This window comes from Anastrepha ludens, chromosome 3 (assembly GCF_028408465.1).
Source record: "Anastrepha ludens isolate Willacy chromosome 3, idAnaLude1.1, whole genome shotgun sequence".
NCBI lineage: Eukaryota > Metazoa > Arthropoda > Insecta > Diptera > Tephritidae > Anastrepha > Anastrepha ludens.
In genome coordinates this window covers 54823865-54850622 of record NC_071499.1, presented here as the reverse complement: position 1 = coordinate 54850622, position 26758 = coordinate 54823865, and the positions used below count along the sequence as shown (strand labels likewise).

The 26758-nt window shown below is 38.5% G+C and overlaps 3 protein-coding genes across 3 annotated transcripts; 1 reads left to right on the top strand and 2 right to left on the bottom strand.

The window, feature by feature from the left end:
* Positions 1–321: 321 nt before the first annotated feature.
* LOC128857985 (serine/arginine repetitive matrix protein 5-like) lies at positions 322–1990 on the top strand. The gene has a single exon (XM_054093862.1). It carries the CDS (start codon positions 525–527, stop codon positions 1668–1670), a length of 1146 nt encoding a protein of 381 aa, XP_053949837.1. The 5' UTR covers positions 322–524; the 3' UTR covers positions 1671–1990.
* A 5273-nt stretch (positions 1991–7263) lies between these two features.
* LOC128857986 (pancreatic triacylglycerol lipase-like) lies at positions 7264–10480 on the bottom strand. The gene is made up of 5 exons (XM_054093863.1): positions 10222–10480; positions 9928–10163; positions 7916–8131; positions 7653–7853; positions 7264–7577 (listed from the first exon to the last, which is right to left on the bottom strand). The coding sequence occupies exons 1-5, from the start codon at positions 10458–10460 to the stop codon at positions 7357–7359; spliced, it is 1113 nt and encodes a 370-aa protein (XP_053949838.1). The 5' UTR covers positions 10461–10480; the 3' UTR covers positions 7264–7356.
* Positions 10481–18573: 8093 nt separating this feature from the next.
* LOC128856457 (27 kDa hemolymph protein-like) lies at positions 18574–19822 on the bottom strand. The gene has a single exon (XM_054091760.1). The coding sequence runs from the start codon at positions 19755–19757 to the stop codon at positions 18834–18836; it is 924 nt and encodes a 307-aa protein (XP_053947735.1). The 5' UTR covers positions 19758–19822; the 3' UTR covers positions 18574–18833.
* Positions 19823–26758: the final 6936 nt, after the last annotated feature.

Sequence of the window (26758 nt, the reverse complement as noted above, 5' to 3'; positions counted from 1 at the left end):
AAAATTTATTTTCTACTTAAGCTTTTTTTACCGAAGCGACGCAAATCTTTTTCTACGTACATATGTACATACATATGTTTCAACCCAATGCCCCATTCTAATTTGTTTACAAACATCTTCACCGCGACGCCAGTTGTTATTATCAGCTTATAACAAGTATCAAGCAACGCCAACAACAACAATTTTTGGCACAGCAAAGAAAGCCAAACGTTAACAAACGTTAGCGTATGAGTCAGAGCAGAGTAAGCGCCAGAGAGCGAACGTTTTCGAAACGTTTATCGTGAGTATAAAACCTGCTGACCGTCAAGCAGGCAGCAGCAGTTGAGTAGTGAAGCTCGTAAAGAAGGCGTTAAAATATACGTAGACGAAGGCGAACCAATAAAAGTGACAAAATATAAAATAAAAAGTTCATTGAGGCTCAGTTGTAACAGTTTTAGTAAATATTTACCACAATCAAAGCTGACGCGGAAGGTTGAAAGAAAGGGTGAGCGAAATATTGAAATAAATCTTTTGTTTTCGAATAAATGTCACTAGACGAGAGGGAGCAGGAGGAAGAAATCATGATGATTGAGCCAGAGGAGTGTTGCAGTCACGAACCAGCACCAGATACATCAAGAAAAAATGTGGATGAGCGCAAATTGTTGGAAAAGGCTATAAAGAAGGCATTTAAGGCACAGAAACTGCTAAATCAGGCTATCGAACGCCTTGAGGCAGGTCAAAAACAGAAGAGAAAGTATAAGCAACATAAACGCCGTGCAAGCAGCTCTTCTAGTTCTAATTCTAGCTCAAGTTCGGGCACAAGCTCTTCGAGTTCGAGTTCAAGTTCAAGTGACAGTGATGTAGATGAACCACCAAAGCGGCGTCATGGCCGTAAACATCATCATGGTCGCCGCCATCGACATGGACGCGATCGTTCTCGCTCGCGTGGACACTCTCGGGGACACTCTCGTGGTCGTTCTCGGGATCACTCACGCGGTCACTCGCGTGGTCGTTCACGCGGTCACTCACGTGGTCATTCTCATGGACGTTCACGAGATCATCAATTGTGTCAAGCAACGCGGTTTTTTCGTGGCGCCAGCCTCCCAACAGCTCCCCCCATTCAGAAATGTCACCCCCACCACCACCAGCGATCACATACTAGGCCAGAAACTACGCATTCTGCACATTTAGATCGAAAACCTCGTAGTCGTTCAGGATCTCGTTCTCATTCTCGCGAACGTCATGACAAACGTGGCCATAAGAAACATCACAAGAATAAGAAACACAAGAAAGTGGAGAAGCGGGAGGAGACCCGACATAGTGGTAAAGATAAACACAGTAAACGTGGTCGGTCGCATTCCCGCGATCGTTCACACTCACGTTCGCACTCGAGAGGTTGCCGGCACGGAATGCACGGATTTGTTTACAATGAAGGTGTGATGGGTAGGCCAACAAGAGGTTATCCCTATTTTGGTGCATTTTCAGATAGACCACACCCACATCCACCACCGCCGCCGCCACCACCGTACGTACAGCAGGGCAGGGATGGGCATCACAGTCACAGGGATCACCCCCGCTGTGGTTATCCGCATGGTCCAGTAGACGATTTTAATTGGCAATGGATGCCGCCCATATACTATGGAGAAGAGCGTGGCCGAAGACATAGAGCACATAGTGTGCCGGGATGTTAAAGGACGTTGCTTGCTGCTGTTATATTTACATACATATATCTAAATTACGATAAATAATGTGAAAATATTACTCATACCAAAGATAGCAGACAAGTTGAAGGACTGAAAAAAAAAAAAAAAACTAAGATGTAAAAAAAATATTAAAAAATAAATATTAAAAAACATCAATAAAAATATAAAAAAATTTAAAACAATATATATAGAATATATTTAAAAAAGTATTAAAAACGAACATTTACTGCAAGAACCTATAAAATATAAAATTTGATATTCACCAAGCACAAATAATAAAAATACATAAGCACATTAAATATTATAAACATTTATTTACAAAGAATAAAAAAATATATAAAATTTATTTGAAAATATAATAAACTGTGTTTTTTTCATTTATTGAATAAGTCTAAGGAGACATAAAATATATTTAGGTCATCTGATGGAGCTGAACTATTTTGGTCAGTAAAATTAATCGTGAGTATGAACTCAACGATTGTGCGGACTCACCCCCACATACATACATACATATTTATATTTGTGTATAGCGAGTCGAAACTCTTTTTCAGATGACGCAATACATTTTTGATAAAAATATTAAAATTGGATTTAGGCAAAAAATACAGTTACATATTTTCTCATTACTATTTAGTTTTGAAGGGCCGTCTAGGGATGGGAATTTTTTTATTGTTATTTCTATATTAGATTGAATACATTAGGGGGCGCTGGAATCGAGAGTTTGTTAAGTTAACCCAAAGATATGTTCTAACCCAAGAGATATGCCGAAGATCATTGAACATTTGGCACATTCGTTTGCATCGACCTGTAAAAAAAACATCCGAAATCGGTTCTATTTTAAATTTACTTACAATTGCACCATTTTATCCAGCAGTTGAACGTTTAGGGGTTCCTCAAGTAATTTTCAGTATATTTTTTTTAATTTACAACATTTAAAGAGTGATGGTCCGGTCTAGAGCGTGGCAGAACTGCTTGTCCGGTTTTGTGACAAGCCCGTACAAAAAACTGTCGAATTTTTTTTCTAGAACGTGGTAAAAAAAAACGTTCGCTTGATGGTCGGTATTATTACAGGGCGCAGCCCATGGGGTCAGCATATGACCTCTATTGGAATCATTTAGGCCCCAATTCGCCTATGTTGCTTAGAGGAGGAGGCTAGTACTGAGCATTTGCTCTGTGAATGTCCTGCCTTTGTTAGAGTATATACATATATATATATATATATATATATAATTGTCGCGTACACCCTATTTGGGTGTTTGGCCGAGCTCCTCCTCCTATTTGCGGTGTGCGTTTTGTTGTTGTTCAACAAATGGAGGGACCTACAGTTTCAAGCCGACTCCGAACGGCAGATATTTTTATGAGGAGCTTTTTCATGGCAGATATACACTCGGAGGTTTGCCATTGCTTACCGAGGGGTGGCCACTATTAGAGTAAGGCTACGAATTTGTGTTCGGATTTCATGATGTCATTTTTTTTAAACTGGAGGATAATCTCAGATTTGGCAAAGAATCTGGAAAATTCTCACAGGACTAGCTAACATATCTGTCTCCGTCTATATTCTATCACATATCCTTCTTTCTGTTACTCCCTTTCCTCAATCAATATTTACTCCTTTTTCTTTCTAGAGCTTTGAATACAATGGGCTTTTCAGCCTGAGTATTTTAGGAGCTACCATTCTGTCGGTGCTTTTTGGCTCGCCTTTCAAATTTCAATTTCAATCAAGTCGCAAATAGTTATGCGCTTTCAACTCAAAGGGTACTCCGAAGCTCCCAGCTGTTCTGCATCGGTTAGTATAAGTCTAAGCCTACCAATTGCTAGGCAGACGTTCTGCGCGAGCTCCTCTTGTAGCTCGCAATTTCTACACTTTTTGTGCCAACACATATGTCCTAGTTTGGGTGCGTATGTTGCGAAGAGTCTGGGCTCATATGATCGTGTAGCGTAACATTGTAGGTACCTCCATTTGTCGAAAAAACTTGAAGACGGACACCGCAAAGAGGAAGAGGAGCTCGGACAAACTCCAAAAAACGGGTAACACGAAAATAGCAGTACTAAAGTTTGCAGACACAAAGTTCTAACTAATATTTAGTTGAATTTCCCACCAATTGAATTGAGTCCACCAATTGCTTACATCGCTGTTTCGGAATCTGGAGCCACTCATCTTTAACAATTTCCCAAACTTCTTGATTCTTACTCGGTTTAGCATTATCCACAACTCTTTTTAAGTCTTCTCCAACATAGATTTTCTATAGGATTGAGATCGGGTGAGCCATTCCACAGTCTCAATTTTATTTACGCGAAATCAATCCTTGGCCTTCCGACTCGTGTGTTTCGGTTCATTATCCTGCTGGTAGAAAAATTTTATTGGCGTTTTCTATCTGGCATTTTCCCCTCTCGACAACTTAAAATTCTGCATTACTCGTATTTCAAAATAAATATTGATGTCCATTATGCCATACATTTTGTGTATGGGGCCTGCGCTGTAACATGAGAAACATCATCCATAGGATTATTTATGCATTGTGGATGATTTTCGGTGCCCCGTGGACGTCTAAATATTTTCATGAAACCGTGCCGCCAGACAAAACTATTTTAGACTCGCCAGTCCATAAAATATTTTCAGCTGTTCAGTTAGCATGAGATCTTGCGATTTCCATACGTTTTGCTTTATGTTTTCGTGTCACGATTGGTATTTTTTCGTGGGCTGCGAACTGTTAATCCAGCTTGCCTTTGCCTTTCACGTACAGTCATGTCAGAAAAATTTAGGTTCACCTGTTTTTTCAATTTTTTTAGCTGATGAGGCTCTCTTTGGGGCGCCTTACAATTCTGCGATTGTCTTGCAGGGAATTTTTCGTTTATATAACCATTAGGCGAAAATAGTGGATTTCTTTTTCCCCAAACTAATATAATTGCTTAAAAATAAACGGTCTTTCAATATTTCAATATTTTTATTCAAAATACGCCTCTTAACAATTATGTGTGAAAAATTTCATCATTTAAATGTCCACCATGGGCACGAATTTTACCAAATTCGCCAAACAATCGAGTCATAAATACCTCCTTGTTAAGAACGTCGAGATATCGAAATTGACGGTTGTTCAGCAACACTTTGCACCACAGCAGCAATATTCTCAACAGAAAGTTACGATTTAGGTCTGCCAGTCCTTTTTTTTACCCACGACAGAACCAGTTTCTTGAAATTTGCGCACCCACCTTTGAATTGTCGACTCATTCGGATGATTATTTGCACCAAAAAAATCACCAATTTCGCGGTATGTTGTTCTTAAAGATCAACAATTTTCACAATAAGTTTCAATAATTTGGACGCATTGTTCCATCGTGTAAAATTGTGCATCTGTCAACTTGACTAAGAACGATAACATAAAAAAAGGTACCGTCTAGGAATTATTCACTACTAGCACGTAGGCCAATCCATATTCTCCAGTACATCACCAGACCTGGCTGGTTGTAGTTATCTGCCTGTTGGAACTCTCAAAATGGTATCCAAACGGCGCTTTAGTGCTACTTGGGGAGTTCCCGAGTAGTACTTCAACCATTTCACTTGCCCAATTACATCTACGCGTCACTTTTGAAAGACTCTTTATATGCACAATTACACCGCCACTATAGACGTGTAAAAAATTATTACTAAAAAAACATTACCACGAATCCACAACACAGTGCGTGATAACTATTGATATCGATAATTAAGATCGACAGCTGAAATGGCAACTTGTTAACATATCTGTTCAGTAAGGTTTGGCAAGTCACATGAATCGTTTAATGCCAGAACAACGCTTCCAAATTGTGGAAATTGGCAATACTTCGAAAAAGAAATAAATCTGTTCGCGAAGTTCATAGAGCGAAGTGTTGAAAAAGACCCCGAAATGTCGATTCATCGTCATTCGACTACGTGGTTACTTTTACGTAAGGATTTTGACTTATATGCCTATAAAATACAGCTCGTGCAAGAATTCAAGCCAAATACCCATCGTTTACGTCGCCTTTTTGCTGATTGGTAGTGCAGGTGGAAGTGTTGTCTGAGTGACACAAACCATACCCAATTAACACAAAAGATGTCATTTTGATATACCACTTGTAGAACCACTGCTTTTTATTAATCGCACCATCTTGATTTCTACTCTTGATTCTATTGTGGCCCTATGCTCCCCGCGGCGGAACAATATGATTTGACTATCTATCTATCTCGTCTATCGTCTTTTCTGCAATTTCTTTCAAGTTAACCATCGATAATTATCCCAGCATTCTATGTCGTAGGACATCCAGACTTGGGCACTCAAACAGATAGTGAAAGACGGTTCCTTTAGATTATTCTTGATTGCAGCTTTTTCATCTATCGTTGTACGTTGTAATGCTGCAGATGTATTTTCTTTGACTATTGAATTCAAATCCCATTTCTTTCGCGTGGGAACGTTACCCTAAAGTCCGTCATAGAGTCTAGGGTTGCGATAGTAAAATCTGGTGATTTACTAGTAAGCCTTTCTTCTTCTTGATTGGCACGATAACCGCTTACGCGATTTTGGCCGAGTTTCCTCTACAAGTGGAGAAGGACTTGGCTTCACTTGGTGTGTCCAACTGGCGCCGGTTAGCTAATGAGCTATCTAAAACAACACTATGACCAAACATCCTAGAATTCCAAAACCCACCTTCCTTTATTCTTAAGGCGGTATTCGTTGCTGTTAGTCGTAGTTGGAAATCTATTGATAACAGGTAGAGCATGACATTGAGTGCCTCTGTTGGACAGGGCTTTTTAGCCACCTAACGTCGTACTTTTTGTCTAATGTTGGCCACCATGACATAGCTAGCAGATTAAATTAAAAAAACACCACACCAATATTTCTGTTTTGTATTATCATTTTAAGTTCTCACGCTCTTGAAAAACACCCATTACTTGCCCTAACCACTAAACGATTACTTCTGGTTGCAAACTTATATACACACCTCTAATTTTTATGAACAATTATAAACAAAATATTAAGAAAATTTTATTTATACTACAACAAAATCCTTACAACACAAAGTTTCAAATGTTGCACAAAATTTTTCTAAATTCTTTCAAAGCCTTAAATTTTTAAGTAGAATTTTTAGAATTTCTCAATGTATGAAGTTTTATAGCCCATTAAATTTTAGTGCAAAAAGTGTAAGTTCCGCTTAAATAACAAAGTTATTTTTGCCAACTTTCTAAGCCAATGTCTCTCTCGCAATCAACGAATGGGAGAATGTCACGATATATAAAATGCAGAGTTGTGATCAACATCAGACCGCTAACCAGTTTACAAAAAACTGAGATGGTTTGGTGATATACGAAAAAAATCAACACAGCATTCATTTATGTTACTTTGCTGCCGTCTGATCAGCAACTGATTGAACGGGTGTGTAAAATAGTATCACCGGCGATGTGGCAACCGAAGTTACTCTCACAATTTTCCTTCGGAGGGCCAAATCTGGCAATTTATCATCATTGGGAGAGTGCAGAATAATTTTAGTTGTTTCACTCTACGGTCAAGTGCAAAACAGAAAAAAAAATTGAAAACCCCCATACCGGAAAACTCAAATACGAATCTGCAAATAATTACGTAATATTTCAAATTAAATAACTCTAGTCATATATAATATTTAGTTAAGAAAATTATCAAATCATATCACATAAAAAGTTTTAGTCCTCAAGACCCAATGCATAGCTTGGCTTACTTCCAGTTTTCAAGTAGTAGATACCACGTGCGTTCATTGGCACAGGATCACCCATTTGTATCTTGGCGCCAGTACAATTTCTAGCTATCATCTCTTCCAACGACGAACAAGGTGTCGCATAGAAACCCTTGTCGCTGTGTATAGATTCCGCAAAATACTCATACGAACGTCCATGGCTGCATCCAGCTGAAAATCAAAAAACAAAACAGTTCGAGTACTTCTAAATAAAAAAATTTATGTTTAAAATTCTTCTTTGCATACTAAAAATCTGTGAGATTTCGGTACAACCCGGCTGTGGTGCGCCGCCGCCATTTGGATAGAAATCTACAAAACCGATAGGTTCCCGAAAACCTAAAATGCCACCGCAGCTATGAATGACGTCAACAAAATCACCATCCGAGGGATCTAAGTGATGCTCCGGTCCACTGCAATTTTCAAAGGCAGGTCTGGCAGGATCGAGGCCTACAGTTCATATAGACAAAAAGTTTCAGTGGAGCTTTGACGGAAACTATATATCATCTCACCTGTGACTCTACCAACGCGATATTTGGTATAGGAACCGGCGTAGCCCATTATATGCGCACCTAAACTGTGTCCGATCAGATGTATACGCTTGGAATCTGCATCTTTCTCTTCAACTAGCAGATCTATTAGCTTGGCAACAGCTCTGCCCACCTGCACTGTGTAACGGGCGGGTTTCAGGTAGTAAATATTATCCGCTTGATCACGCCAGTTAATTGCTAGGGAAGATAAATATTCTTTTTTTTAACATCTACATACATTATCTATCTTTAGTTCTTTCTTCAAAAAATAGAGTCATAATCCAAAAAACCAAAATGTCACCAAAAACGGATTCATAGTTTTATTTACTATTCCTACATATTTTCAGCTAAGATTTTTACACATCATGGAAAAGAGCCTACATATCTTAAAAAAATGTGTAGGAAAATACAGAGGTCTTACTAAACCTAAGTTTACGGCTACCTAACAACTTCGGCGTTCTTCAGTCTAAACTAACAGTACTACCAGAGCTGGTAAAAAAAATCAAACAATATCAACCTCACTACAAATAAATTCCATAGGTGCACTGGTACTTCTCTGCAGGCATAATTCAATTTAGTAAGTTTTTAAATGAATCAGCTCTGTAAGTCACTACTAAACTCTATCTAACAAATCTGTTTTTTTAATGCAGGGAAGACTGAAGTCACAAATTACCTATGTACATTATCCAGACGAGTTTCATCATCAAAGCAAAGTACTTTCATGACTAATACAGGTCAGTGCACGGGCTAATAGGTATGCAAAGGAAGATGGAGGATTTCCTATTGAATAACTTTTGCCGCAGCTGCAGAGGCAAGAAAATGTAGAAACGCTATCGCCGCCACCATTTAACTCTAGCCGCATTGCTTTTCCTGTACAATTTCTCTGAACCAACTCCTCTCTCTCTCTCTCTCAGCTTCATAGTCTGTGAGGGCCATAACTGCTCAACAATCCTCTTCTAATTCATTCTCTCTCTTGCATCATTTCTCTAATTACAAAATGACCCACTCAAACCTAGGCGCTAAGGCGGAACACCCGTCAACTGTGGCCTACTCTTAATGCTAAACGCACAGAATATCTGCTAAGCCAAAATAAGCACAGTCTTAGCACACCGATTTCACTGATTATGGGCACTGCCTAATAAGTAGACACGCCCAAAGGATGGGTTTGCAAACACATGACTGTAGCACTGTAGAAGTTGTCTTAGTGAAGAAGAGTAAGTAGGATACAATCTTTCACGTTCTGTGCCATTGTCCTGATCTAACCAGACGGATAGAGTTCAGTTCTGCAGAAATCGGAGATATTCTAAAATGTGTGAAAAGCACTCACTGGTTTTAGGAGAGATAGGGAAAGCTCCCCACAAGGCATCACAATGGCCTATTAGCCTGAGTGTGTCCCACAGGACAACGGCTTCAACTTAACCTAACCTAAACAAACAGATAACGTACTCCATTACCTTCTTTATTTCCTGAACTTTTTGTTTATGGCGAGGCCCATGTTCAAGGCGGAGATCAGAACAAGTCAGCAGTCCCACTGGAAGCCTTGAATATCGTCTCTTACGATATACATAGTTAAAGCTTAAATAACTTATTCTACACCACTGATTGACAAACATAGAACCAGGGCGAAGCAGAAAAAAGTATGTAAATGAACTGAAGGGTTAACCAACTTAAGCACATAATTCGATGTGAATTTTTGAAAATATGAAAGCAACATGGAGCTATCCCCGTTAGACTGGTGTTCGCCCAATGTAATTTTACAAAAAATATTCAAATATTTACTCATGCCATACTACATGGATTGTCCTAGAAAAATACCAAGATTAAGCAAAGATCAGTTACTGAAAACTGAAGAGTTTCTTTTCAGTAACAGAGTTATCCAAATACCTAGAAGTGGGGGAATCTTTGCATCTACAACAACACAATACAGTTAGCTCAGTGGAAAAGCTATTCAGATTCACACACTTTCTTGCCGCTGTCACTTAACCTAATCTTACCGAAAATATTCAAATTGCCACGCATGGCATATGCACCGCGTATGGATTGTATGGAATCACTAGTAGTACTCGATTTCCAGCCATGCACCAAAATTTTCGTGTCTAGATCAGCATTGAATTTTTCCGCCATCTCTTCCCAAGTATCGCGCTTTTGCCGAATATGCGCACCCGCCCCTTGCCTGTTGTCGTCATTGGCGACCGATATTTGCACTGTTGTAGTCGCGTCGCTATTCGCTCTGGAAATGAGTAATTACGCGTATTTGAACTTAAAAGACTCAAAAAATCAAAATTTACCTATCAAAAAGTTCCACATTAACAAATTCAGGCATGTCATCCTGCTGGCTATCCTCTGGTGGTTCAACTAAGTAAGCAATTTGCGGGTTACCATCGCCATCAGGCATCCACATCCACGTTTTACCGTAATCTTCCTCGTTGTGTTCAACCTGTGCAGTGTCCAATGCAAACACTGACAATAAATTTAGTGCAAGTAAAAGCAAAATCACACGCATTTTTCCGTGGAGTGATGTTTCCATCGTTGGCCGTTCAAACCAAACTAAACAATTCTAGTTTAAATAATCCATACTTTTGTGTTTAAATGCTTAATTAATTATGCTAAAAGCATTTAAAACTATTCGAACTCTTTTATCGACATGTAAAATGCCTTGAGTTACATGCGGAACCTTATTTCCGGCATTTGCCTTCCGCCACCCACTGCTAAATGGGCCAGATAAAAGCACTTAACATTGCCACCTAAAAACGAAAGAAGCAGAATTATCGCAATAATTTGCCAAAGCTTATTGCAATACGCCCGCATAAAAGTTTAAATTGAATTACTTATCTTTTCATTTAATTAATTATTTATAATTGGGTTTTCCAAATCAATGCCATGACATCGAACGCCTAATTATTTTAATAAAGATTATTGTGCCAACGTCAAAATTTCAAGAGCGTGAATCATGCAATTACACTAGCCTACAAGTTAAAAAAATTATTCCAAATATTGCATATATTATATTAAATGTTTTATTATTATTATTTCAAAAAGTACTACTTTCAAATACTACTTTACTGACTATGCCTACCCGGTCATCGGTATCCTCTTGACAGTTGTTAAAGGAAAACTGCACAAATTATTTCTTAGGAAAGCGCAGGAAAGATGGAGTTCCATTTCTTCATGTGCTATTTCGAAAACCCTTTGGCCTCAATACAATATACGAAGGACTCAGCAAGTCCTTTGGACTCCTCGCCACTCAATTTCCAAACTCGTAGCTGTGTTTACCGGTCACTGGACGATCGGCACACACGCGGAAAAGCTAGGGTTACCATTTAACCTCCATTGCAAAAGCTGTGGCGACCTTTCAGAGAAGGAGACTGTAGTGCATTTTCTCTTTAAATGTCCGGGTTTGGCAACTAGACGATTAAGGTCGCTGCGTGCTACTTTCTTCGTCAGTCTGGTGCAGTGCGCCAACCTAAGTCCAATCAATCTTCTACATTATATCAACAGCTCTGGTTAGCTGTAGATATCTGCCTGTTGGATGTCTCATATTGGTATCAAAACGGCGCTTCAGTACTACTTGAAGAGTGCCGGGTACACTTCAACCATTTAACCTACCTACCTACCTACTACTTTCCAAATTAACGTAGTTAATGAATAAATAAAAGAAACAATTTAATATACCTTTCCCCTGGTTTGTTCGCGTTGTAGGCTTAGTCCAGTAGAAAAAAACTGCGTATTCAGAATTTTGTATTGACCCTCAAAATCTGCACTTAGGATCGATAAATAAATTTTTCAAAGATTGAAACATATAAAAGGCGCTGCAAATTAATCATCCAATTTGGGTTTTGAATAACTTTTTAAATAAAACAAAAAGTGATCTTGAGTGATGGAAATCCTTATTTTGTCTAGTTCACAAATGTCAAATATGATTGATGTTATACAAATTTTAATCTTCCGATTAGATTATTAATTTTACGCCACCTTGTAGGTAGATAGGTAGTTAGTAAAATGGTTAAAGTACCACTCTGGCGCCCCCCAAGAAGCACTAAAGCGCAGCTGTGATACCATTTCGAGATCTCCAACGCGCAGATATCTACAACCAACTAAAACTGTTGATGTAATGGAGAAGAATAGTGGGATTTAGGTTGGCGCACTGCCCCAGACTGACGAAGAAAGGAGCACGCGGCGACCTTAATCGTCTAGCTGCCACACACGGACATTTACAAAGAGAGGACTCAATAGTCTCCTTCTCTCAAAGATCCCCACAGCTTCCGCAAAGGGGTTTGTAAACCTAGCTTTTTCCGTGGAGTCCATAGGACTTTCTGAGACCTGCTTCTATTGGGTCAAAGCGTTTTCGGAAATCCCTATGAATAAGAGGGCTTTCCTGAGATATAAATTTTGAAATTCCCCTTTAACGACAGTCACCAGGATACCGATGACCGGGTAAAAGGTTTCTGAGACCAATTCAGTCCCCTTCCTGGCAAGCTCATCAGCAATATCGTTTCTGTCCTGGAACTCAGATCAGAGAACTGTTTCCTGTACACCCAAGAGATTTGATCTCTTCCCTACAGGAGTTGGCAAGATCGCAAAAACTTTTGCCTGAAAAACACTAACAGTATTCGGCAATTTTAAGGAAATAGATAAGTTGGCTGATTTGGAGGAGTCCCCTACTCCGAGTCCCGATTCCATCTTGGAGCCGTCAGTGAAGACAGACGGTACAGATTTCCCTTTGGTTCCAATCTTACCTACTTGGAAATATTACCCTAGCACGATCCTTAAACTCGAGGTGTTATGGGATCAAAAATGCTACCATATCCCTTGAAGGATTGCACTTTGACCAGCGATGAAAATAACTTAAAAGTCGATAGAAAGTAAGTGCAAAACGACATTGGAGGCAGCACTGGGGTAAGTTCTATATGATTCGGTGATGCCAATACATGCAGTCCTTTGTACCCTCCCCAGTTTAGTGATATTATAGCTCTTCCGAAGAGCTTCCTACCAAACTAGGCATCCATACGTTAAAATTGGTGGAACCACTACGTTGTGCATCCAAAGAACGACTTATGTCTTGAGCCCCATTTTTTGCTGAACATAGATTTGCAGGAGTAGGAAACTATACTGAAACTATTCCGATGCAAGCGGAAGAATGTGGTTCTTTAATTTGGGAAGTCTAAATTGTGGCGGTTTATATTTTCTGATAAATAACACCAACAACGTATTGTCAGAGTTGACCCTGAGGTCGTAGCTGGCAGCCCAATTACAGTTAGAGACATTCCAAAATCTCTGCCAGGACTGAGGGAAACGGTCCCGATACCAATAGGATCACGTCATCGGCGTATGTTACTACCTTCATCCCATCCTGATTTAATATTTTCATGACTTCGCCAATAGCAGCTAACCAAAGTAGGGGCGAAAGGACACCAGGCTGCGGCGTCCCCTGTGCACGAATTTTGTGACTTTAGCCCCTCCTCACTAACTTCCTTGCAGCAAAGCAGGGACGAGACGAGAAAGGTCTTTTTACCTCTAGTCTATCTAACGCAGTGATAATTGATTCCGCCCTAAAACTATTAAAAGCACCCTATATATCTGTGAAGGCCGCCAAATCCACTGTCCCTACTACCACGTGTACTGCGGTTTCTGTGGATTTTCCTTTCAGGTAAGCCTGCCGCGGTGGATCTAATTTGGACTCGACTTGACTTGGTGCTCTCGGATCTGATCAATCAGTCAATCGCATATGAACAATTAAATAATCTTTCAACCACCTTTAGGATAAATGAGATAAGACTTATAGGCCTGAAGTCCTTGGCCGTGTTATGACCCCTCCTTTCTGCCTTAGGTATGAAAACAGCCTTTGTTTTCTTCCTGTTGTAGATTTCTTGCAGGAAAGGAAGCATCACAGGCAAAATTTCGTCAAAACCAGGAGATTTAAAGGAGAAAAACTTTTAACTGCTCAGGTGATTCTGTCAACAGGGAGGATAGATTTCAGGGAAACATCGAGTTTCCCCTTATCTGTCGACTCGTGTCAAAATGTCAATGGGGCAATAAAATTTTCTGTATGCCAAAAAATCGGAATTTAGTCTGATTAAGTATGAAGAAATATTTTATGTATATATAATATAATATTTTGAAAATATTTATAGAAATCCATTTTATCAAATCTTTATAGACTTCGAAAAAACTGCAATATCTTCACTAAGCTGGGGAATAAGTTCGTAGCGCTTTTACCGAAGACTTTTAGTTAAACAAAAAACAATAATTATATCAATAAGTTAATCAATTATATATTCGTTGTTGCTGTTTACAACCTCTTCCCACCACTCGACCAGTTTGTTGATGCCGTTCCCCAAAAAATCGCCTGGTCTGGTGTCAAAGACCCTTCATATGGTTTGACAGGGAGCGTAAGGGATGGTAATAGGTCGGTGCAAGGTGCTGAAGGATTTCCAATTCGAGCTCTTGAAGTGCGGCTTTGACGAAGGAGTATGGTTTGATCACGTCGCTCAGGTCTTTTCAGTCGAATAGGCTCATTCACGCGGTGTAGCTGGGCAATGTAGAGCTCCTTGTTGACCGTTCGTCCTCCTCCTGTTCTTTTCGAGCATTTCCCAGTGCACCATGCCCTCCCAGCCCCATCAAACACATATCATAATCTTCTTTGGATAAAAATCCTTTCTGACCCTCAGCTTTGGCGTATCTGCTGGAGCCACCCACTTCTTTTATTGATTCATATTGATGTATAGGCACCAGTTTTCATCTCCCGTGACGATTCGGTACAAAAAGCGCTGTTTATGACCATGTAATTGTGATGTTTACACCAGAAAATATTTTTTCGTTTAGTTTTAAAAATAGGTATTTTTAATGTGAAGACCCAATTTAAAAAAGGGCGTTTCTTCAGCTGCTGTTTCCAGCTAATTTGCATAGTTTAGCGTGAAGTCTGGTATGGTTAGCATCCGTTTTCTGAAGTAGCTTTGTCAACCTCATCCGATAATCTATAGCCCCACACTGGGGGAGATTGTATGGATCTTCAGACTTCTTAAAAAAATTTCCATTAACTTTTTTGCGTTACTGACGTTTTTGCAAAAAAGGCCCTCCAGATGCAATTAATGGTTTTCTACGCTGCGTTGTTTCTAACTTCCAAATGTTTTCCGAATGTCATTTTTGGTGTAAGTATGACACCCAAATAGCGATATTCCGCCACAGCCCTTACATCTTCGCCATTGTACCACCACTTTTCTAACTGCGATATCCGGCTGCCTTTTCTAAAAATCATAATTTCCGTTTTCTTTGGGTTAACTTCCATATTCCATTCGGTGCAATATTTCTCTAGTCTATATATCACAGCTTGCATGATGCTTGTATTACCTGCCAACAGCACAATATTGCCCGCATACAGCAGTAGCCTTATATTAACGTTTTCAACCATTAGACCATTTCCCAAAAACGACCTGCATCGTTCAGGAAGGTCTAGCGTAAATAAGAGTGATCATAACAAACATCCCTGCTTCACTCCTGCGCCAGTCTCAACATAAGCAGATACTTTTTTTCCGTCCACACAAACATTTTGGTATATGTTTTCGATAAAATTAACGATTTTGGTAGACGTACATAATTTGACGTAATTTATATGGGTAATGTGTTTTGGGACTCTGCCTGTTTGCGATGAATTTTGAGGGCACAATGTGTGATCTACAGTTGAAAAGTTTTTTCTGAAACTAGCTTATGTAATATTATATATAAATATATATTATATATGTGGCCGAGCTCCTCCTCGGGTTTGTGGTATGCGTTTTGATGTTCCGCGAATTCCAAAAATTGAGGGACCTAGAGTTTTATGCCACCTGCGTCCAGAAAAGAATTTTTCTATGAAAAGCTTTTTCATGGCAGAAATACATTCGGAGATATGCGGTTGTCTGCAGGGGAGCGACCGCTATTGAAGAAACCTCTTCTACTATTTGATGCTTCGTGCATGATGTTTCGAACCCGGGCACTACCGAATGGTAAGGTAGGTAGCTAGAACTGCCACTACGACATACTTAGACCTGTCGTCAGTCCCTTGTAATACCACTGGAACTTCTTCCTTCCAGCGGCTTTTATAAACAAGTTTAACTTCGTTAGTTTAAGATGCGCCATATCCACAGGCGGCCGCCGTAGCCGAATGGGTTGGTGCGTGACTACCATTCGGAATTCGCAGAGAGAACGTAGGTTCAAATCTCGGTGAAACAGAAATACTCGGTGGCAGAAATATTCTCAGAGGCTTACCATTGCCTTCCGAGGGGCGACCGCTATAAGTCAAAACTATTTCTTCATTTGGGCCTGGCTGTCTGTCTGAATAAAAGACGACTTTCCTGGTGGGTAATACTCTTGTATTTATCGCTGTAAGTCCTGCCTTAATAGCAGAAACTTCCGCTTGAAATACACTGCAGTGATCAGATAGGCAGAATAAGAGATTTATCTCCAGTTTTTCGGAGTGGGCCCCTCCACATACCGTTTTATCTTTTATACCAATCTTCTTACGAAGGAAGCATTGTGATAATGGATTTATTTAAGTTAATGTCATTGATATTACAAACTCTGTTGCACAAGGAGTACAGGAGAGTTTGTCTAATATGGTTGAAACTCGTGGCCTGAGTTTATTTCCCTTAATCTAACACATGGGCTGAAAAGTCCCGGGCCTAACAAATAGATGGCACTAGTGTTATTGCATTCACCTCTTCTTCAATTAGCACTATCCTTAAAAAGACAACTGTTAAAATTTCATCTTATTCTATTTATTAGTTCGTGAGTTATTGTGCTAAGAGTGGCACTACTTTTGTTATATTCAAAATAATGGATCAAAAAGAATTTCGTGTTTTAATTTTACACTGCTTCTTGATGGGAAAAATACCTTTCAAGCAAAGCAATGGCTTGAAAAGTGTTATGGGACTCCGCTGCCCGCTACATCAGAAACAGCATTAACACAATGGTTTGCTGACTTCAAACGTGGTCGTAGAGACACCGATGATGCGCAACACAGTGAACGTCCCAATGAGGCGATAAAACCAGAAGACATCAGAAAAATCCACAAAAACATTTTGAATGATCGAAAAGTGAAGTTGCGTAAGTTAGCTGACCTCGTAAAGATATCAAAAGAACGAGTTGGCTTTATATTGCAAGAGCTTTTAACTATGAGAAAGCTCTGTTCAAAGTGGGTGCTCACTGTTTTGTTTGATCAAGACAACGCACCGTGTCACAAGTCAATCAAAACAAAGGCACAACTACATGAATTGAACCTCGAATTGCTCCCACATCCACCGTATTCGCGTTATTGCGACTACGGGCTGTTCGCAGACCTAAAAATGACCGTAAGAAATTTTGCTCGAACGAAACAGTTATCGCTAAAATCGAGGCCTATTTTGAGGCAAAAGATAAATCGTTTTACAAAAGTCGTATTGAAATGTAGAGTGGCGTTAGAATGATTGCGATGTTGTTAATGAAAATTAAGTTGATGAATAAAGCTAATTTTGAACAAAAAAAACGTGTTTTCTTTGTTAGGTCCGGGACTTTTCAGCCCATGTGTTAAGAGTTGATTTGCCAACTACTTGCTTACCGAATAGCTCGAATGATAGTAAGTTTAGCACAATCAACCACTTCGGCTACGGCCGCCGTTAAATATTTCATACTAGCAATAGTAACCCACCGTTGCGCACCTTTTTTAAAACATTCGTTTGAGTACCCGGATCTGCCCTTTTTTCGTCCTGTTCGAAGATCGTTTTTAAAAGGCTATACAAAGATAGCAAATTTAATTTTAGGAAGCTACCTGGAAGCTCAAGTCCTTAACTACAATAGAAATATGTTAATGTTATTTTGAATGTTCCTGCAGAAATGTTCGCCGTTGTGAGATTTTTCGCGCTGGTTTCAGAGGACATTATATAGTGCCAATGCACCAGTCATTAGAACGTTGTCTGACCTTAATTATCTCTCAACCTTTCTGGATTTGGACCCTTCTGGGGCCAAACAAGTATTTCAAATGCGATTAAAAAATTACTTTCTATGTAAAAAATCAAAATAATACCTTGTAAATATTTGTTATTTTAGTTTTTTGTAATTATTAATTTCGTTAAAATTTAATTGTAACCTGTATATATTTTTAGCAATTTAATGGTTTCTTATGTTGATAATCTAATTTTACTACACTTTTTAATATTAAATATTGTAAATTTGTATTTTAGTTCTGAATTTATTTATATCTTAAATGTCTGCTCTGAATTTTGTTAGATATTAATGAATAAATTAATTCTCGTTGAAATTCGAAAAATCCAGACCCGGGTGGTCAACGGAGGGTTAATACCGTTTCCCGAAATTGCTCCAACATAAGAATTTTTATCAAATCTAAGTAAAAATATATTATTGCATTGCAACTTGGTGATTCTGGGAATCATTAAAATCAACCGCGCACATCTCTCTTCAAATAAAAATTCGTTCCTCCTCCTCTCGGTATAAGATCTCTATGCCATGGCCACTTTAAATATCGCAGCACATTCTATTATATGTACATACATACATGCATACGTACATATGTATATCTCAGCAGCCAATAATAGAAAAACCGTTTAAAGTTGGTGAAAACAAGAAGTTATAGAACGCATTAAAAATTTCAAAAGACATGCACTGGGAGAATCCTGATCTCGGCACTTGTTGTCTTGTTTTATTTTTTATTTTTTTTTTAGGTATAGCTAAATACATACATTTTACAGATAATTATAGACATAAAACATATAATTTGGTTACTAACACTAGTCAATCTTATTCGATACATATACTAGTAAATGCAAACCGTTTAATTAAATTTAAGAATAATTTAAAATAAACAGCACGAAACTACACATATTTTTCTTTTAATACTTTTTACTTTAATCTAATTTTATAACTTTTCCATCTAACATCTCAACAGCTGCGCGATAATGGAAAGCATAAACACACTCACAAGAACTTCAATGGCAGATTTCTCAACGGAATGCGATATATTTGAAAACTTCACTGTCGAATTCTGCCTCACCATTCGATCGATTTCCGACTGACATTTGATTGCATTTTCCACACTTTGAAACATTTTCTCTATCACATTGGCTGGCATTGTCTCGTTACTCTTCTCCATATAACCGCGTGCATCCTTTTCAAAATCTTGAAAATGCATGCATTGTGGCGGAACCGGGTCTAGTAATCCAGCGAAATTTTGCGCTTCCTCTGCACTACTATGCTCCGATAGCTGTGAGGCCAGCGTCATATTCTTACAACTGCCGGCACACGGATTCTCTTTATTTCTCTCTATGCACTTCGGAACTTGCTCAGCCAAAAAGACCGTCATCACTTCACCATGGTCCGAGCACACATAATCAAAAATCGTTTTGACGCGCACCACCAACGCACTCTGCTCACGTTCGACCACTGACAAACAAGGTGATAACTGCATACTGAACTGGCGTAAGAAGGTTGCTGACTGCAACCGCTGTTGACAAAACTTCTTACTCTCTCTGGTATCCAAATCAACATGTAGTCTTACTGCATCGATCTCGGTCAGATTTGCCTTGCTCGTAACACATTGCACAAGATGCCCAGTTGCGCCGTCAATAGTCGCATTGACAGAATCTTGGATATCAGCCTTCTTACACTTATGCGCGAATATATGTTTGGCATCTGGGATCGTAAAATTCTGAAGGACTAACTCTGCAGGAATGTAAAGTGTGATTAGCTCATGGATTTTTGCATCCCCATTCACATTTGCATTCACGTACAGCAGTTCCATGCTCAAGTAGATTATAACCGACCGCAAGCAAATGTTTAAATTGTGCGCCAGCAACATTCCGATAATAGTATTATCGTCACACTGCACTCCCAAAGACTGACGGGGCGCTCCAGTAATGAATGAATGACTAAATCTGGCATTCAGGCACTGTGGGTGGGCTAATAAGTTGCTTTTTTTGATTAAATTTCAATAGGCAAGTTTTTTCGCATATCTTATCGCATTTAATTTTCGTCCATTGAACTGAAGAACTATGCTGATTGGTTATACGTTAATCATTAATTCTATGAACCGATCATTCTTTCTTGGCACCCATATCACTTTGGGTTCACTATCTTAGCTACAACAAAAGGGGAATAGATAGCATCTCACTCCTCTGCTGACCCAGCAGTTATCACTGCAAATTATTCGGGGATTTTCTACATACCAAATGAGCTCAGCTAGTAAATTACTTTGACACTTACATATGTACATACTAGATACATTCAGATGCTGATGTCGAGGTCATCGAAGAGGCTGACGCAGTCACATCACGCCTCAGTCGGTGGAAGAGGGCAGTTGTCGGCCATGCGCAAGGTGGCGCCGCCTATTGTCATAAATTTTGCATCAGCAAATCATGTCAGCAATCTAAAATATTGCTTGATGCCGCCTCCAAGCTTCTACTGAGTCTGCCCAAACGTGATGTTAGAACCATTATTGAGAAATCACGGCATTTATTTCCTTAGACGAGTAGCTCCGCGCGGTTGGAGTTAGGCACTCCGCTTTGTGTGGCATGCACCAGAAATACAACGAGGCTGCTTTTCAATATGTCTGGAGATCTGAATGTACAGCCCTTAAACGAATCAGGCATATATTGTTCGGCAGAATGATGCTCAAGATTTTAAGTTTTGTGAAAATTATTCGCTCCATTAATCAACTCTGCTTTTAGCCGATGTCCAGAGACTTTAAAAAACCTATTAAGTTGGTCGTATAGAGATGTTAGTAGAGGTGAAGGACTGAGCAACACTTCTACATATTGGCAATTGCCTTGAAGCGCTCCATAAATGCGCTCGGCAAGCGAATTGAGAGGTGATCTATGTATCTAGTATAAGCCGCAGTCGACTGGACAACAGGTTCCCTTGCGTCGATATACAACGCGACGAAAGATGTAGCAATGTCTGATATCTCAAGGGCGCCCTCAATATTCAAGTCAACGAGATATTATTTTGGAGAACAAGAAATCAATTATTTTTGCGCAAATGGTTTATGATCGATCTTTAGCTTCTGGGTGATGCTACGACTACCATCAACTTCGATTATTTTTGTGATTTTATCGACAAATTCGACGAAGGCAAGTATCGGCACCATAAACACCATTCACAACTTCAGCGGCCTGACTTGCATTTTCGCATTTTCGCCTTTATCAAAGAAAAAACTGTAAAATTTACCGAATTTTCTCTTTGCTGACTTCATTGTAACTCACTTTCTGTCACTCACAACTGAATGGAACAAACAAAATCAGCAAAAGAGTTTTTTTAGTGTGAAAGGTCACCTTGACCACGAGCATAAACTTTAAATTGTTTGATTAATAGATCATCACAGCCATCTACCGAGAAAATAATGGATTTCTTTTTGTCCATTCTCACTCTTTTTTCGTCTTTCTGAACTCACTCTTTGTGAATCGGGTAGGATATACGCACTTTTTTTGGATACCCCTCGGAATTAATAACTCTGCTCTACAAGAGGAATTATCTAAGTAACTCACAACTTTGCCGCTCTAATCTTAATGGAGCACAAAATTCCACTCGCTGGGTACAAACCAAAAAAAAAATTGGTCAGGCCCCGGCAGGTCGCGCTAGTCCGCAGCACATAAAGGATACAAATAGTTGGCATATTTAATAAATCATGAAAAAATATAATGTTGTTTTTTTTTTTGTTTTTTTTTTTTTTAGAAACATCTCTTTGTACCACTGTACATAAACTCACATGTATGTAGATATATGTATAAACGGAAATAGGGAGAAAGTGAATAAGTTAAAATATTTTCATAAGAAATGCCGATAATAATATTTTATTTATGTATGTATATATATAGAATTTATAAATATATATGTATGTATTATGTGTGTTTATTCTTATGTATGAATGGCTCATTATAATTGTAGTGATTCATTCTTGAGTTAGCGTGTAATCACATTTTTTTAATGGTAGTCACCCCTCAAAGTAGGTATGTACGAGTATCTACCGAAATGTCAGGTCAGTCCATAAGTTCGTGCATTTTTTAAAGGTGGTTTTAAAATTAATAAAAAAGATGTATAAAGTATTTATTAATCAATAATGTATTTTCCTTCATTATTTACAATGTCTTCCCGTTTAGGCCAATTTTTAATTCCCTGCTCAAAAAATTGTTTGTCCTTAGAGCCAAAATACGCTTCGATATCCCTTTTTATAGCTTCTTTTGAGGAGTAGTTCTTGTTACTCATATGGGATTGAAGTCCACGGAAAAGGTGATAATAACAAGGCGCAATATCCGGAGAGTATGGTAGATGCGGCATTAGCTCCCATCCGAGCTCGTTCAGCTTGCCTAATGTTTGCCTTGCGGTATGAGGTCTTGCGTTGTCGTGGTGAAACAAAACTTTGCGTCTATTCACTCAAAACGGTCGATTTTTGTTAAGTGCCTCATTCAGGTTTGATAGCTGATGGGAATAATAAACAGCAGTTATCGTCTGGTTTGGTTCCAGAAGTTCATAATAAACAATACCGGCCATATCCCACTAAATAGACAGGAGAATCTTCTTGGGGTAAAGGCCATCTCTAGGGGTCGGTTCTGGTGTTTCATCTTAATCTAACCGTTGGCGTTTGCGAACAGGATTATTGTAAAGGACCCATTTTTCATCACCAGTAACGATACGGTTCAAAAAACTTTCATTTTCAAGCGAATAATTTTTTGTATGCAAAAATCGTACAAAATTGAAATTATGGATAAAACACGCACGAACTTATGGACTGACCTGATAATATACCTAATCCAATTGCATCCAATAGTCCATGCGTCGAAACATTTTTCTAACTTCATTCTTCCGGAATCGCCTTCAATTCTCGGCATTAATTCGCTTTTCTGTCTGCCATCGACTAAAGTGGTAATTTGAGTTTTGGAAAGCGAAAAAGTCAGCCAAAGCAAGAAGACGTAGGTATGCGTAATTGTTATGGTGTTGAGTTCTTCGCAGGAAACTTATTCAAAAATATTAGGCTTGTGAGGTGATGCATTATTTTGGTGCAAAAAACATTAAGGGGTTACATACGTCCAGCAGCGCCATAAATGCGCTAAAATAAAAACTGTTTTAGAAGGGATAGCAATAGAAATAAATATAAAAATATGTTATGCCTTGTTTATTAGTACTCAAACTTTATTGAAAAATGTATTTAAATTTTTCTTTACAAAAATTAGTATATAAAAAATCGCGAGACCCTAAGTACAATGAAAAAATAGTTGCCCCACGGTCTACATCTTTTCTCCTTGAAATGTTGATGGATCTGTAAAAAGTAAAAAAAATCTTGTACAATAAAATAAACAAAGGATTTTTTAATTTCGATAAATTTTGCTATTTACGGCATTTAAAAAAAAAGATATGCGTTTCACGTCATAAATGTCAAAAAAATTTCAAGAAAAATATCAAAAATCAAATCTATAGAGAAAACACTTTCGAATATTTAAGGGGGAACGCCACTGTGGGGGGTCAAAAAATAGTCGATTTTTAGGAATTTTTTTTTGTAAGTAGGAATGATTATTCGAGGATCGGGCAAAAAGCAGTTTATTATAAATATATGTATTAAACTATATTATGTTCATGGAAATTTTTATTAAAAAATATTAAAAATTGGCAAATTTATGTAAGTAAACGTAACGAGTTAAAAAAATGACGTCATCTGGTGGCAGCGATACAGCAACGAATAATCATCTGAAATCAAAATCCCAAAAATTGTATTAATCTACACAACAGTGGCTATCGTTGTACGTGGCCGATTTTTTTTTTTTTTTTTTTGACAAAATGGTGGTAATTTGAATTTCATGTGTGTTTTTCACCATTTTTTTGATTTTCAACAGGCCCAAAAAAATAGTTATTTTCAAAATTTTGAAAATCGGCTACGTATAACAGTGCGATAACAAAAATTTTGAAAAAAATAAAATTAAAATCGGTTCAGTAGTCTTCGAGAAATCATTGCCACCGTATCAAAAAAATCGTTTCGAGAAAAACGCGTTGAAATGCATCGTATCGTAAGCGCTACGGGGCCGAACCGACGGGCGCTCACTTAAATGCACATAGAATCGGGAATAAAGCGAATTTCGCTTTAAAATTTTTGCCACAATTTCTTGAGTAGTTATACTAACAATTTATGCAAAAAAAACATAGATTTTTTTAAATTTTCACGTTCCCCCTTAGAAAAAAAAAATATTAAAAACTGTGTGAGTTATCATGCAGACCGTGCCGGAAAAAGTAGTTTCGAGAAAAACGAGTTTAAGGTTTGAGGTACAGGAGCGCGCTGACCGCTCTCTACCAAGTTAATGGGCTGTAGAAGCTATAATATTGAGAATTTCCGCATGAAAATTTCACTGAATATTCTTAAGATACTACACTTTCGAAATAGCAAAAAAAAATCGATTTATTGAAAATTCTGGACGTATATAACCCCTTAATTTTTATCAGAAATGTGCCCTTTTTCGACAAATTCATTCTCTCAAATGCCGCATAGTGCGCTTGGAATATTATTTTTTTACCGTCTGACATTCCGGTAAGAATTTCGAGTACATGACCCCATTATAATCAAAGAAAACAATAAACATTACCTGGACTTTTGTTGGATTTTTCACGTTTCGGCGTCGTTTCTGATCGCCAATTAAAATCCATTGGCATTGACTCTGTCTAAAATGTTTAAAACGTAAATGTATCAGTTGAGTTTTTGAAGAAAATTCAAATCTTTCGGAACTAGTCGAATGCATTTCATTGCCATACAATTATCTAAAATGGTGCGATATGATTCGTATGTCACAGAAAGTTCAGTGGCTATCTCTCTCAAACTTAAAGAATAGTTTTCACTTATCATTTCCTTCACGTTATCGATGGAACGTTATCTTCAGTGGAAGATGTTGACTGCGAACCAAACCGGAGCTTATCAATCAACCACTATTGAATGCACTGATTCATGCATGTATTTTGATAAAGTCGACTCATCAAAGCAATTCTGTAACATTTTCTATGCCTCAGCACATGAATGGCGGTTTTTTAAATGATCGAAAGCCGGTACATTTTGGACGAAACGTGAATGCATCCATACATACTCGTACATATTACGATGCCTCACCAAAAAAAATTGCAATTTTTCGATCTGAAATGAAAAATTTACAGGGTCCGACACTCGAAGTGTAACCAGCTTCAGACCGCTCGCCCAGCTAAGGCACGGGCATCAGCCGTCTGTTAGTTGGCTAAATGGCAGTCCAGAGTAATGTTTACAAGCGCGCGGAATCATTTTGCCGAGAGTAAACGCGAAAAAAGAAAATCAGTAACGGATTTCAAACGTAATAGTGTGATTGCATTGTCAACACACCATCAGGGAGAAGTGTAGGAGTGAAGAGCTATGACTACTGCAGGTTAACTGGCACCAAACTATTGGGCTGCGCCAGACGAAATCCTTACTGGGAGGGTACAACCAAAAGAGGCGTAGAACACACATAACCCTACCCAAGGGCCACTGCAGACTGCGCAGTCATCTGCACATGATTGGGTTATGGTCCATTGATTCTTGTCGTTTTTGCAAGCAATCTCAGGAGACTCCAGAAGAAAGGCACATACGCTCAGTCCATCCCAGCTTTATCTTAAGTTTAATAAGGGTTCTGGGTCTGGATGAAGCACATACAGTTCATTGAAAGAGATCTTGGCATGGCAAAATCAAGATCTAGTTTTCTATAGATTCTACTAATTTCTTTATTTGCTCTGGTAATGGGGAAAAAACAAAATTAACTGCTACAACATGAAAGGATTAATGGAAATGTAATGATATGTTTCGTACATTAAAACGTACATATCTGTTCAAGTCAATTAAGCCTTTAATAGCATCGAAAATAAACATTAAATACTGAATGTTTGGTCTACTCGCAAGAGATTTCCAATTTATCAGCAAGCAGAGCCAATTGTAAGACGGATAAAGATCATTAAAATGAAGCGGTTGGAGGGCGAAACGAGAGGAACTACTTACGTTGTACTCGCTCTAATCTATCAGAGTGTGAGGCGTAAAAGTAATTCCATATAATAGCACGATATTCCAACTTGGAACGGGCGAGAGAATTAAAAAGCATTTTTCTAGTAAAAGGATAGTTAAAATCTCTCGTATGACGTTTTAAAAAAGCTAGATTGAAGAAAGCCTTGGGAATAAGACTATATACGACTATATACATACATACGATATATGGTTAACCTGAGTCAAAAAGGACCCCTGGATCGAATTATTTTTCACCAGTAGAAAGTTTATCATCGAATAATTTGTGACGATACGATTGACAGCTTTCGACATTTTGTTTTTTTTTAAATAGTTGTAATTGGAAAAAAAATCCTTCGTCCAAGCACGAGTAAATTGTATCTCGAACACCTGTGTACAATTTCATCAAGATCGGTTGAGTTGTTTTCGAGAACATTTGACGGGGCCCAGCTCCATCCACATTTCGAAAGAAATAAGGACCGATGATGCCGCCAGTGCTTTATGAACTTCACGAACATATTTTTTTTTTTTACAATATTAAAGCGTTGTTTTGGCGTTAAAAGATTCACAATGGCATGCCAAGGCTTAATGAATAGAAATGGCCACACAGTCTGCCATTCTCAGCTGTCAAACCATAGTTATCGATATTGATAGTTCTTATGCCACTAAAAAAAAACACCCAATAGCTTCTTACATCAGACGAACAGATGGTAATGCAGTCATAACACATGAAAAGTGGGTGCCGCTTATATTCGATCTCGATAATATTGTATTTATATCGGATCCAATGAGGTGGAGAGTGGTTAGCAAGTTAGCAAGTTGCGAATAGA